Raw genomic sequence first — 14,199 nt, 5'->3', positions numbered from 1 at the left:
TATTCCCAACTGACTTGCCGCAGCTCTCCAAAAACCCATTGCCACACACCCTCCCACGCACAATACAAACCCCCAAGCACATGCACCAGGTGTTCAAGAGTTCAGTGCAGTGCACTGACATACACGTTTCAACTGCTTCCTACACTTTCATTTTAAAACAAAACCATTCCGGAAAGGTTTTGTTTTAAAATAAAAGCATGGGAACAGTAAAACGTAATAAAAAGAAGTAGAGGAGCACCGCTCCCAACTGCTCCCGCTCACTTCGACCACTGATTGTGTACCGCCTCGTCGGCCTGAACGGGCCTCGTTGCCACTTGGCAATGGACACACCATCAAGGAGAGTTCAGTCGAAGCGAGTTCAGGGTGAAGAGGGTATGGGCAGTGCCATGACTGGACCAGTGGTCACGCAGGCCAGTCCGTCCCTAGCTGGGGGCACCCAGCACACGTTGACTATCCCAGTTGCAGGGTGGCTCGCGGGCACACGAGCCAGCTGGTAGGACGGCATGGGAACCCGCCGCACCGATTTGCAGGGATCACCCTGATGGGCTGTGACCACATGTACCCGGACAATGGCCTGGGGGCACCCAGGCTACCATGACTGGAGTTGCCCATCAGGGGCTCTGCTAGCTCCGGACAACATGGTGGAAAGCGTTGCCCAGCAGGGGCGCCAGCTCAGCACACGGCCTCACATGGGCCATCTGCCTGCTATGCAGCGCCACAAGAACGACACAGCAGGTAGGAGTCAGTTGGTTCCAAGACTGATGAGCGGGAAGCTGTTGATTACTTTCATGAATTGAAATCACGTGGTCACTGACACGTGACAGACCACGAGCCATGGGAGATACCATGCTTCCAGGAGGGGTGGCACCATAGGGAGGGCTTTGAGTGGGCCGGGGCAGCCGGGTCCAAGCCCCGGCAGTCTCTGAAATCTCGTTTTGAGGCGGGGCTCACTCATCTCCCCTGGCAGCCCGGCCACTACATGACAAGGATTTTTTTCTAAAGCCTGATGCCCTCGATCATGTGCAATAGCTTCAGGAAAAAAATGCCTTTCATCCATAATCCCCGGCGCCGCACCTGCGAGGCATCCCTACAAGCACGAGATGCCCGTGGGCCAGGGCCAGCGCCATCATTATGGAGATAAACGTGAGGCCACCGGAAGCAGAGGCCTTGTTTTGTAAATCCTGAAGCTCCCTCGCATTTGCGGGAGTTTGTCTTTAGGGAAAAGGCCTCAAGCTTCCAGTGGCCTCCCCCTTTCTGCCCGAATGGTGACGCTGCCCCTCCCCAGCTAGCGACGAGCAGCGCCGTCATTATGGCTGAAAAGGTGAGGCGCTGTCCACTGCCAGGCAAGCATATAGTCTCGGTAGGATAGCTCAAGGGCAACATGCTCGCCTTGGAAACATGACAGGGAGCAACACAGGTTCGATCCTTGTGTCCGCGCTTAGAAACCTCTGGTTATTTAGCGCCTTATAAATAAACCATCATATCATATAGAAAATGAATGCAGAGGTCGGTTGATTTCTACAAAAGGCTGCCTGGCGGGGGCGCATGTAGCCCTTTGAGCCGGGGCCGCCCTAATGAGCTAGCAGGTGACCCCGCTGTTAGGCCACCTCTTTTTAATGAGCCACAGCTCATTTTGCAGTGCTACTTAAGGCACTGGGAATGGGCAAGTTGTGCGTGGAGGCTGGGGGTGGGCATTCATAGGACGAGGAGTGCAGTATTTGATGAACTCAGCAGCCTCCGACTGGCCTATAGGGCAAAAGGGTGATGCCTGAACCAAACAACTTTCTAGTGTGGGCACATTTTTTGGGGTCAGAGTGGGCCCGTTTTTTTGTCCTATTCGGGCCAGTTTGACAAGTTACTTCACCATGCGGCTAGTAGTTTTGACCAGCGTTGTTGAATAATATTCTTTAAAATGCACGATTTGCATCACATTTTATCAAAAATCTCCCCCTTGGGTACTATTCAGTCAGTCACAAAAGGAATCAATTGCTTTGCAACTGTGGGCCAATGTTTAATTGTGCCAGAGACAATTTTATGCCCCAGTCTGACCCTGATGTGAGGTCGGGGGCAGTTATGAAACCAGAAATCCGACCCCCGTGAATTTGGGATGAGGAGCGGGGCTGTTATACAAGTGTAGAGATAAGGCCGGCTGGGACGAGGAGGGTTGCATAGAACCGACACACGCAGGTATGGATGCGAAGGGTAGCATGGGATGAGGGTAGGAACATTATAGTATGGGACGAGGACAGCAAGCAAAGGATGGGGGAGTGGAGTATGTGGAGAGTAGTTCTGCACCGCTGTGGACGGGGTCTTCTACCCCAGCCTTGCAGTATAATTGCCTCCTCATCACAAGCATGTGGGCGAGATGCAAGTACTGGGTATGGACACAGGGCTGTGGTCTGTTGGTTCTTGAATACATCTGGTGATGGCAGTGGGGGCAGTGCTTAAGGGGCTTGCTTGTTTGTTTGTTTGTTTATTATTTGATAATGCGCACAAAACCCAGGGGTAGCCGGGCGCAGCAGGTACAAGGTTACTTGAGCTTAGATTACATACAGAGGATAAAAAGCATAACAATATAGTGTATACATGTTAATACAAACAGTTGGAAATGAAAAACTAACATGTTACAGTATTGAAGGTGTATACAAAGGGTGAATGGGTACAAGCAGAATAGTCATGGACTGGTTTCAGGAATATCATGGCCGTCGGTGCCGCGCAAATTAGTTATCGTTGGACCAGAGCCAGTTTTTTACCTTACATCTGAAGTTGGTGTAGGGTAGGTTGGCCCTTAATGCAGTAGGAAATGCGTTCCACGCTTGGGCAGCTCTGACAGGGAAGCTAGCTCCGCCCGCTTTGGATCTTCTGAATCTAGGGGTTTCAAGCAGGAAGTGGTTTGTAGCCCGAGTGTAGTGTCTGGACGATTTTCTGGTCGGTTTGGCCGAGATGTAGGGGGGTGCTGTGTTATTGAGCCCTTTGTGGGTGAGCGATAGGGTCTTGAGGAGGACTCTGTCGCTTAATTTAAGCCAATGGATGCTTGCACACTGGAGCCGTGGCCCTTAGGGGGCGTGGCCCGGCAGAAGAGTCATCATCCCCTCCATTAAAGGACAAGGAAACACTTACCTCACCTAAGTGCTGCCTGATACGCCACGGCCCATAAAGGTGCCCAATAGGCAGCATTCAGGTCAGGTAAGTGAACCCCTGCCAGGCACCCCGTTCACTGGCGATGTGAGGACCATCACCCTCTCACTGAGGGTGACGATCCCGCATCTCTAATGAAAGGGGTGCCTGGCAGGGGGTCGGAGACGCAATGAAAAGTTAGGCTTTTTGTGTGTGTAAAGCCTGAAGTTCTCACTTGCACCCCACAGCTTCAGGCTTCACCAACAAACAAAAAAACCCCTTTCCTTTGGATTGTGTCCCCACGCTCGCCAGACACCGCTTTCATTAGAGATCCAGGGAGGTCAATGATACAATGACAAGGCAATGCTTTTTTTCTAAAGCCCTAAGCCCTCGCTTACACTCCAGAGCTTCAAAAAAAAAAGCCTTGCCTAGTACCGGCTTGGTGGACTGGGGTTAGCAGAGGACTCGAACACAATTTTCGGGACTGTGCCCCGGCTAGGCCAGACCCACTGAAAGGCCTTGGTGTGGGTGTGTGCATATCTGAGCCTAGTCTGACGTTTCTGTTCTAGACCCATTCATTAACCAGAGTTGGTATACCGCATTGGTAAGTACTGGGAAGAGGGGCATGGGGATAATCCTGGGATTACTTACCAGCAATCTTCATTACTTCTAGTGTTACTGTTCCTCGTCCCAGTTCGTCCGTCCACCTCTCCCTCCCAACTGATACTGAAGAGAAACGAGCCTTCCATGGCAGTAGGTAACTGTTGGTGGTAGGAGGAGAACTATTATCCCCCGAAGGGAAGACCTAGGGCCAGGCCAAAAGAAGAAAAATTGAAAAAAAGGTGTTCCTGTGGAGAAGTAAGGTGATGCATAGGTAAGTACAGGGACGAGGAAGACCAGGAGTAATGAAGATTACAGTAGGTAATTAATTCCAAGCAGGACTCAAGAATTGACCAAATAGCACCATTTAGCGCTACTTTCTCCCGCCCTCCTACGTATTCTTCCCTACCCTCCGAGGCCCCCAGAGATCGATAGGGCTGCCAATCCACTCATTTATTTGGAGCCCCAGGTTTAGCCACACACCAGCACTCATGGTAACGTCCAGTAAAAAAAAAAAAACACCTGATGGACACAGCGAGCGTTTCCATCCTCTTCCCAGTAAAGACCCGTTGGACCAGAAAGCCGCGGCTCTCTTAACGTTCCCTGGGCACAGGTTTACATGGCGGCCACGCCAGGCGGCTGGGCCCGGGTCCAACCGAAACCGGCAGCAAAGCCAAGAAGACCGGGAGATCCCTAATCCGGGTCTAAAAATAACAGGAGCAGCCGGAGCGCCGAGGCCATCCAGGGTGTGGGGGCGGGGGGCGTTCTGGGAGCTGCTCACGGACAGCTTGGGGGCACAGCACTACTGGGAGATGGCGAACACCAGCCATGGGGCTAGAACACCACGAACCTAGGGTGCAACGCACTACTGGGAGAAGGCGAACACCAAGAACCTAGGGTGCAAAGCACTACTGGGAGATGGCGACCACCAGCCATGGGGATACAACACGAAGAACCTATGGTGCAAAGCACTATTGGGAGATGGCGACCCCCAGCCATGGGAATAGACACCAAGAACCTAGGGTGCAAAGCACTACTGGGAAATGGCGACCACCGGCCATGGGAATACAACACCACGAACCTAGGGTGCAAAGTACCACTGGGAGATGGCGACCACCGGCCATGGGGATAGAACCTAGGTGCAAAGCACTACTGGGAGATGGCAACCACCAGCCATGGGAATACAACACCAAGAACCTAGGGTGCAAAGCACTACTGGGAGATGGCGACCACCAGCCATGGGAATACAACACCACGAACCTAGGGTGCAAAGCACTACTGGGAGATGGCGATCACCAGCCATGGGGACAGACACCAAGCACCTAGGGTGCAAAGCACTACTGTGAGATGGCGACCACCAGCCATGGGAATACAATACCAAGAACCTAGGGTGCGATCACCAGCCATGGGGACAGACACCAAGCACCTAGGGTGCAAAGCACTACTGGGAGATGGCGACCACCAGCCATGGGGACAGACACCAAGCACCTATGGTGCAAAGCAATCCTGGGAGATGGCGACCACCAGCCATGGGAATACAACACCACGAATCTAGGGTGCAAAGCGCTACTGGGAGATGGCGACCACCAGCCATGCGGACAGACACCAAGCACCTAGGGTGCAAAGCACTACTGGGAGATAGCGACCACCAGCCATGGGAATACAACACCACGAACCTAGGGTGCAAAGCACTGCTGGGAGATGGCGACCACCAGCCATGGGGACAGACACCAAGCACCTAGGGTGCAAAGCACTACTGGGAGATGGCGACCACCAGCCATGGGAATACAACACCACGAACCTAGGGTGCAAAGCACTTCTGGGAGATGGCGACCACCAGCCATGGGGACAGACACCAAGCACCTAGGGTGCAAAGCACTACTGGGAGATGGTGACCACCAGCCATGGGGACAGACACCAAGCACCTAGGGTGCAAAGCACTACTGGGAGATGGCGACCACCGGCCATGGGAATACAACACCAAGAACCTAGGGTGCAAAGCACTACTGGGAGATGGCGACCACCAGCCATGGGGACAGACACCAAGCACCTAGGGTGCAAAGCACTACTGGGAGATGGCGACCACCAGCCATGGGAATACAACACCACGAATCTAGGGTGCAAAGCACTACTGGGAGATGGCGACCACCAGCCATGGGGACAGACACCAAGCACCTAGGGTGCAAAGCACTACTGGGAGATGGTGACCACCAGCCATGGGGACAGACACCAAGCACCTAGGGTGCAAAGCACTACTGGGAGATGGCGACCACCGGCCATGGGAATACAACACCAAGAACCTAGGGTGCAAAGCACTACTGGGAGATGGCGACCACCAGCCATGGGGACAGACACCAAGCACCTAGGGTGCAAAGCACTACTGGGAGATGGCGACCACCAGCCATGGGAATACAACACCACGAATCTAGGGTGCAAAGCACTACTGGGAGATGGCGACCACCAGCCATGGGGACAGACACCAAGCACCTAGGGTGCAAAGCACTACTGGGAGATGGCGGCCACCAGCCATGGGGACAGACACCAAGCACCTAGGGTGCAAAGCACTACTGGGAGATGGCGGCCACCAGCCATGGGGAGAGACACCAAGAACCTAGGCTGCAAAGCACTACTTGGTCAAGGTGCTCCCTAGGTAGGTGGTGCAGGCACTACCAACTAGCAGCAGATCACCAACGGCCTGGGGTTTGAGGTGGGTACAGCTGCATGGCGAAGCACCGGCAGGCAAGGGACCATGGTGCAAGGAAGCCGCGGAGCACCATCACGACTGGAGTACACCATCACCCGCCGAGGGGCATGGCAGTGCCGGCCCAGCCCAGCAGGGAGCTTGGCACTGGAGAGCTAGACTTGTTTATTTGGATGAAGTCCATTATACACGTGATGGCTTCTCAGTAAGAAAAGAGAAAGTGCCAACATAGAAATGTAAACGTGTGCGACAGCTATTGCGCAAGAACAAAAAACACCATAGGTTTTAATTGTTTTCCCAAATGCCAGGTGCTCAATTAGTCACGTGGGCAGGGTCCATAGCAAAGCTTCCAGAACCTAGAAGGCACTGCTCTGCAGACAGGGTTTTTTTGTTTTCGCATGCGATACTAACGAGTTACGCCTTCAAAACTGGCTCAAGGTCCGGTTGGGCACGCACGGTCAACTCAGTACGTCTCCTCTAACATCTGTGACACTGTCGGGCACCACCCCTCTCGACCACTACTCTCCTGCTGAATTAGCACCCATCCTTTGCAGTGGAAAGTTGCTAGGAGCTGGGAGCCGTCATGATCCTAGTTTATAGCCAAAAGGAACCTGGTTAGCTGGAAAACAAAGGCAACTACCAGGAGCTACGTTTGACCAAGGCAAGAGTTGCCATACAACCATAGCAATACAATAGTACCTGTGTAGGTTTGGGAATGTGTATATGGGAGATAAAAAAGGACACACATATGGGACATTTCAATCATGCCGACTAACATCGAAGACACACAAAGTTAGAGTTTGCATCTTGCAGAGAAGTAAGATTTGCTGCACGCTGCGTTTTAGCTCCTGGTTCCCCAGAGGAAGCTCCTGCCCAAGGGATGAGAGCCGATACCCAGTAGCTGCCTTTGGCTTCCGGTCAAGAGATTTCAGTCTCTGCAGTACCAACCCATATTACGTTATTGACCCGTTTGCTCCCCAAATGGTCAAAGAGTAGTCTCCCCGCTGGACTCTTCCTTTCATCCTTAAAATCTGCTGCTCCCTTACCCCTATTGAAGAAACCCTTGGCTGACCAAAATCCCAGCAAAGCATCACCAGTGTCCCGCCTTCCCCATTATTCAAAAGACTGAGCGGGTGGTCTTCGCCCCCGGTTCACCTGGAAGATAATAGCTTCGAGAGATCTGCTTCAATGTGGCTTCCAGAGTTAACACTCAACCTGCACTTGTGCGGGTCTCCAACTTCCGCACCAGTGCACTCTCTTCTATACTCATCCTTTCGGACCATTCTGCCGCTTACAACACTTGACCAGACCCCTCTCTTTCTCACTCTGCCCGACCTTGTGTTGCAAAGATCTGCTTTTGCCTGTAGCACCTCCTATCTGGAAGGTCGATTAAAATCTCCTGGAACTCGCAAACCTCGGACCCCATCCACCTCCCCACAGGCAAACCCCTCTTGCCCCCACACAGGGTCAGCCCTTGGACATCTGCTCTTCGTCATTGATACCTCTGCCCTAGGAAGACACGGCATCCTTTGGCCTTCAACCATCACCCTTTTGCTGATGGCACTCAAAATATGTTTCACATGTCTCTGTGCCTCACTCATTCGTCCCTAAATGGCGCTCTACTGCCTCATGCCAAGCTCTTCGAAAACAAAGGTCATCTTTCTCCCAGCTTCCAATGCCATCATCTCCCCCATCATCTTCCCACCTGGTCTTCTTGCGTCCTCACCCAAGGCTCACAATCTTGGGGACCACTTTGATAGTGACCGACGACTGCAACAATTCCTCACTACCATTGCCTCCCTTAGGGGAGGACTCCCCCTCTCCACCCCCACGTTCCTTTGATGAACTCCCTATGCCATTCCCCATGGTAGCTTACATGGGGCTGGCAGACCTGCAGAACAATATCAAATCCAGACACTTGGCTGAAGGCAAAGCACGTTGTTGCTACCAGGACATGGGTTCCATCTCTTTAAAGAGAAATCTCCATTAAACTGGGACGAGTGAACTGAAAAGAGGACATGCAGAGCCAAGGCAACAGAGAGCTGCATACGCAAGCAGGGGAGAGATCTGAAAGAAGCTGAAAGAGGCCGAGTCGAGGTAAGCCACGGAGCCTGTGACTTCCATAAGTGTTTTGGCAGCCGGAATATACCGCTGGAGACCTAGCGTTTGCCTGCAGCAAGAGAAGGGGGAGAAGCTTATACCTATCTCAGTGATTACGTGACCAAACGACTTTGTGGTGGGCAGTATGCTGGTCCAACGATGACAAAACCATCAGGCTGTGAATTCAGCGAACAACCAGTTTACGCACAGTTATAACGGGACACAGAGCAAAAAAATTCCAAGAGTGGCGAACCGGTGGAAACGAACAGAGGCAGAACGAACGAGAAGAACCTGAACGAGTGCAGACCCCAGAGGAGTTCCCCTGTAAGACCGGGAGGCCACCGGGGAATCATTAGTCAACAGAAGAAACTCATCCCCATGAAATTGACGAAGTATTGAATGTAAAGTTAATGAAGCTGAACTCTAATGTGAGAAAACAAATTCCAGTTGAATCTGAGAAAGAGATATTGATGTCTGGCAACCAACAACCTGGCAAGCAGGGAAAGTATTCCCAGGTTTCAGAAACAGAGAATCAGACATATCAGAAAGAGAAATCCATAACAAAGTGCAGAGACACCCATAAGAGAAAAGATACACAAAACAAACCCCAGCAAGTAACTGGGGACATTCATTGCCAAGACAGCATACCACGCATAAGAAAAACATGTTACAGAAACCCACCCCAAGACCGACTAGCCTGAATCAAAAGAATAAAGCAAAGTGCAAACGGGGGTTCCTGGAGAACAACCACCAAAAGACAAGGAAAAGAACAAAGACCTGGTGAAGGAATTACAAGACCTCATACAGGGGCTGACAAGAGACTATTCCATAATGTCTATTTAGCAAAAACTGAAGCAGAAGGAGAACCATTGCCCGATGAGACAATCGGGAGAAAGGAAGCATTCACCGGACCATAGTTTGTTAGAATAGTGGTAGGGTCAGTTAGACTTCGTTTTTTAACAGCAAACATATTCATTTGGACATTACATGATGAATGACAAGCACTGTAGTTATTTACATAGTTAGGGAACACCCTTCCCCCAAATAGTGAAGGATAAGCTTTTTCCTTATCATTAAATATTAGAAAGGTCATCATCGTGTCCTACTAATAACCAGACCCACTAACCACTAATCTCCACTCGTGCTCAGTGAACTCAACTTCTGCCCAAGCCTGCTTCTTGGCCCTACTCTTTCCTCTCGCTAGACAAAGTCCTTAACATTGCTACCCCCACTCTCTACACCCTACCGAGAGCCACCCCCACTTCTACCTACCCACAACATGCTGGGCGACTCTCCCAGCACAACCGCTCTCATTTCAAGTTCCTTCTCACTCTACAAAGCGTTCAATGGTCTTGCTTCTCAATACCTGTCCGAGTCGCCCTTTTCCCTCCGATCCTGCTCTGCACAACCTCACCGTCCGATACCCTCCCTGTGCCTCCTCTCTCACTTCTCCCGTTTCTCCCTACTCGTCCGCTGCTCAACATCCAAATCCAGCCCAACTGTGTATCCGTTCAAAGCTCGGCTTAAACTTCACTTACTTGCTAAAGAGGGAGCTCCCCGTGCCCTCTGCCCATCCAACCTCTCCACTGCCTCGCCTCTGCCAATCCAACCTCTCCACTGCCTCGCCTTTGCCAATCCAACCTCTCCACTGCCTCGCCTTTGCCCATCCATCCTCCCCACTGCCTCGCCTCTGCCCATCCAACCTCTCCACTGCCTCGCCTTTGCCCATCCAACCTCTCCACTGCCTCGCCTTTGCCAATCCAACCTCTACATGGCCTTGTCTCTGCCAATCCAACCTCTCCACGGCCTCGCCTTTGCCAATCCAACCTCTCCACGGCCTCGCCTTTGCCAATCCAACCTCTCCACGGCCTCGCCTTTGCCAATCCAACCTCTCCACTGCCTCGGGTGAGAATGCCATTTTTATATCTAAAAATAGCACTCCTCAGATCCATATTACTTTTAGTGACCTGCATGTGTTTGTTCTGGCCCTGGTATACGTCACACTTGGTATATGTCTCGTCTTCGTGCTAGTGTACAGGCAACCTTTGAGCGAATGCCACAACCAGAAGCACAAACCAGACAAAACCACAGGTAGAACTTGAAAGCTCTTCAAGTATCCAAAGGAAAAAGTAACCCAACCATCAGAAATCTGGGATTGTTTGTTAATGCCCCGAAGAAGCTCACTATAGAGTGTGCAAAATAAACATCACTACATGTTCGTTTCCAAAATGGAATCCGATTTGTTTCATTTCATTTTTCATCATCTTCAACCAACATGGGAGTTTATAGAATAACTGTTTTTTACTACCGAGAAGTTAATTTGCAAGGTTCCATTGAAACGTACATCAGCAACAGAAACCCTGGGTAAAGCACAGGCGATCACCGAAAAAGGTCCACATTATTTTTAATGTTTGCATTTGCTTTATTTTATTTGCATTTTTAAAGCGCTCACACAGCCCAGGGGCATCTAGGCGCTGTTACAGAATTTGTGTTTTTGTCGTTGTTGTTTTAGCTGCATATTTATAACACTCTTAATACCCAGGGGTTTTTAAACGCGGACCCGGGGATGGAACCTGTGTTTCACGTCGTCTTCCTTCCAAGGCGAGCACGTTGCCACTGAGCTATCCTCCCAGGACATTTAGAGCCCATAATCCAGGTCTCAATCTGTCCAGATGGACACCTGGATTACAGGATCCCAAAAAATTAAACAGATGATGCCATGAAACATATGGGCTGCCGGGAGTAGCTGCCAGTCTAGAGTGCACGAGAGTGAACACAATGCTGCAGCCATCCTAGAGCGAGGGACACTTTCGGCTTAGAGAGCACAGAGTGGGGGGAGGGGGGGGTCTAAAAATAACCAGGAGACGAGTAGCATGATCCACAAAACCCTACAGGGCCAGGGTCAAAAGAAGAACCCGGCAGTGTGCCACCCTGCCAGTTGGCGGGATGAGGCATGGCAGTCCGAGGGTAGCAACTCCACGGGACCCCTCGCATGGGCTCACGGCGCAGGCCCCCTCTTCGGCCTCGTAGGGTGGTCTCCTCGTGCCTGTTCACAGCACAGGTCCTCCGGGAAGCTCTCCCTCAGACTGGCCGTGCAGCCGGGCATGTCCTGCACGAGGTCAGTGTGCAGAGATCCCACCCACAGTGCTCTAATGCAGGTTACCCCTGCTGCGCCAGCTCGGTGCCCCGACACCCTGCTCGGCGTGCAGTGCAGTCGCCCTGGAAGTTAAAGTGTAGCATTCCCGGCCTGCACAGACTCACTGGAGATCCCCTCTCCAACCCCCCCCCCCACACACACACACACATACACACACACACACACATATACACACACACACCCCCCTACCTCTCGGGACGCAACGCAGGTACGATTTGATGGAAATAATTAATACATCCCCCCATTTATTTAAATACGTGAATCAAGTACTTTTCACGGTCTTCCGAAAGAAAAAAAAACGCAGAATTGTTCCTTATCTGCCCCCCGTGCAGGATCCCTCTGTGTTACAGTCCAGGCAGGTTGACTGCCACCGAGTCACCCCCCCCCCCCCTTCTGGGGCCACGGTCAACACTCACCATGTTAGCGCCTGGCTCTGTCCGGAGGAGCTGCATTCCGGCCCCGAGCCTGCAGGGGTGGCCGGCGCAGGTCCCCTGTTCCCCGGCGCTGTGATCTCGCCACTCAGTGCAGGTTGATGCTCAGTGCCCCGAGACCATGCAAAGTTTAAGCGGTGGCTGCAGCTCCCCTGCGGGCAGGGGCTATAGTTCCCCTGCGGACTCCATGTGAAGCTAGTGGCTGTAGGTGCCGGGAACCTGAGGCGGGGGTCTGTCCTTCACCACTTCCTGGAAGGTTGGAGGGGGGGGGGGCGCTGGAAACAGGGTGCATACGTTCAGTTCCTTCAGAGGCGGCTGCGATTTCCTCCTTCCCTCGCTCAGGTTTGAACGCTTCTCTCCCTCAGTCAGAGCTCCGCAGGAATGCGCAGGAATCCGAGACGCCGAAACTGCATGCGGTAGCGGCAAAACCGGGCGCGCAGCCATCCCTATCAAACAGGATCAGGATCCAACACCCACACATGTTTTGGCTGGGAGAGGCTCAAAACCTGACATGGAGTTTGTCTCACCCCCACAGGGTCAGGATTCAACATGCACTCTTGTCCCGCTTCCTTCAGGCGCGCGCGAGGCAGGACTCGGATATACGGGTCCCGAACATGACCGACCATACGATATCCATATAAACACTAATCCTGCAACCAGGTGACGGGCGAAATCATGTATGCGTTGGAGTGCCACAGACTGCTGATGTTCCTCCCACTCGGAAACGCTCCGGTATTTGGGTGGGACTGGAGTGGCACCCAGGCAAAAAGCACTGACTGGAGCGCCCTTGGCCACACAGCACCGGGACCTGGCCAGACATACGCCCGGGGCCCGTGAAGATGTGTCAAGGCAGGGGCTCGTGGCCATTCGAATTCAACATGATGTTTACGGGCCCCCCTAGCCTACAGTGGGGGGAAATAGACCCCATGGGCGCTAAAATCATATTGGACACCTAAAGGAATGCAACGAGGGGGTTAAACTATGCAGATGATCACAAGACAAGCAGCCAGTTGGGCGCTGTAAAATACTAAAAGCTATTAATCACCCTTTGTCATCGAGGTGCTAACCGGAGTAAAAAGAGAAGGAGGTGATAAGAACGTTGATGGCGGGAGGTGATGGCACGAAGGCGTCAGCAAAGGAAGCCTGTAAAGTGGGCGCTGCAATACGCACATGCTTTGCCATAAGACTGCCACCCTGGAGGCCGCTGCTTTGAGCACCCTCCAACCCCTACCCTGGGGTCATGGCCCATTTAAACTGAAAAGGCTGAAAGCTCTCCTTGCAGGCACAACATCCAAAATGGCTATCAGGTATGATACAAAATCTTGATTGGATGAAACCGATAATATATGATCTGTTTCAAGCATCCACTCTTAGAAAAGCTGGTGAACGGCAAGGCACCTGGGAGCGACGGAATAACCAACCTGGCAATCAAGAACCTCCCACCAGCATCAATTGAACATCTCACAGAGATCTTCAATGCATGCATGAGGCTCCAGCACTTCCCGAGTTCCTGGAAAGAAGCAAGGGTCATCGTTTTTCCAAAGGCCGGCAAACCACTGAGGGATCCAGCAAACTACCGCCCCATCAGCATGCTTTCTGGATTATCGAAGCTCCTGGAGAAGGTCCTCCTCGCTCGACTCAGCGACTTCACCTCCGAAAGAAATCTACTAGCAAAGGAACAGTTTGGATTTCGAAAGGAGCATGCAACGACTCATCAGCTACTGAGAGTGGTGGACACCATCAGCCACGGATTCAACATCAAGAAGTCCACAGGAATCGTCTTCCTGGAGGTCGCCAAAGCATTCGACCGAGTCTGGCACAAGGGACTGCTGCACAAGATGATTGGCCTGGGATTTCCGAACTACCTGGTGAAGACGATTACAAGCTACCTGGGAGGCCGCACCTTCCATGTCGCCATGCGGTCTGAGATGTCCTCTTCACATCCCATCCGAGCAGGCGTGCCACAGGGATCGAACCTCGGACCCTTCCTGTTCAACCTCTTCACCAACGACATCCCGACAGATCTCCACAAGACGAACCTGGCGCTGTATGCAGACGATGTTGCAGTCATCTCCCAGTCATTCAGCGAAAAG

The 14,199-nt window shown here is 52.2% G+C and overlaps 1 protein-coding gene across 2 annotated transcripts in view; it reads right to left on the bottom strand.

The window, feature by feature from the left end:
* N4BP3 (NEDD4 binding protein 3) overlaps window positions 1-12,557 on the bottom strand; it is a 58,753-nt gene extending 46,196 nt beyond the window's left edge. Inside the window, exon 1 of one of the 2 annotated variants that reach the window (XM_069651546.1) lies at window positions 12,092-12,557. Coding sequence is in view for 1 of the 2 variants with exons in the window: in XM_069651548.1 (XP_069507649.1) it covers window positions 12,092-12,127 (36 nt within the window). In the remaining variant the exon portion in view is untranslated. The remainder of the gene's footprint in view (window positions 1-12,091) is intronic. The other variant, XM_069651548.1, reaches the window with a different exon arrangement.
* Window positions 12,558-14,199: the final 1,642 nt, after the last annotated feature.

The sequence above is a fragment of the Ambystoma mexicanum genome, chromosome 3p, assembly GCF_040938575.1.
Source record: "Ambystoma mexicanum isolate Mex_15411 chromosome 3p, UKY_AmexF1_1, whole genome shotgun sequence".
Classification (NCBI taxonomy): Eukaryota; Metazoa; Chordata; class Amphibia; order Caudata; family Ambystomatidae; genus Ambystoma; species Ambystoma mexicanum.
The sequence above is the reverse complement of the archived record's forward strand: the minus strand, read 5'-3'. Positions and strand labels throughout refer to the sequence as shown.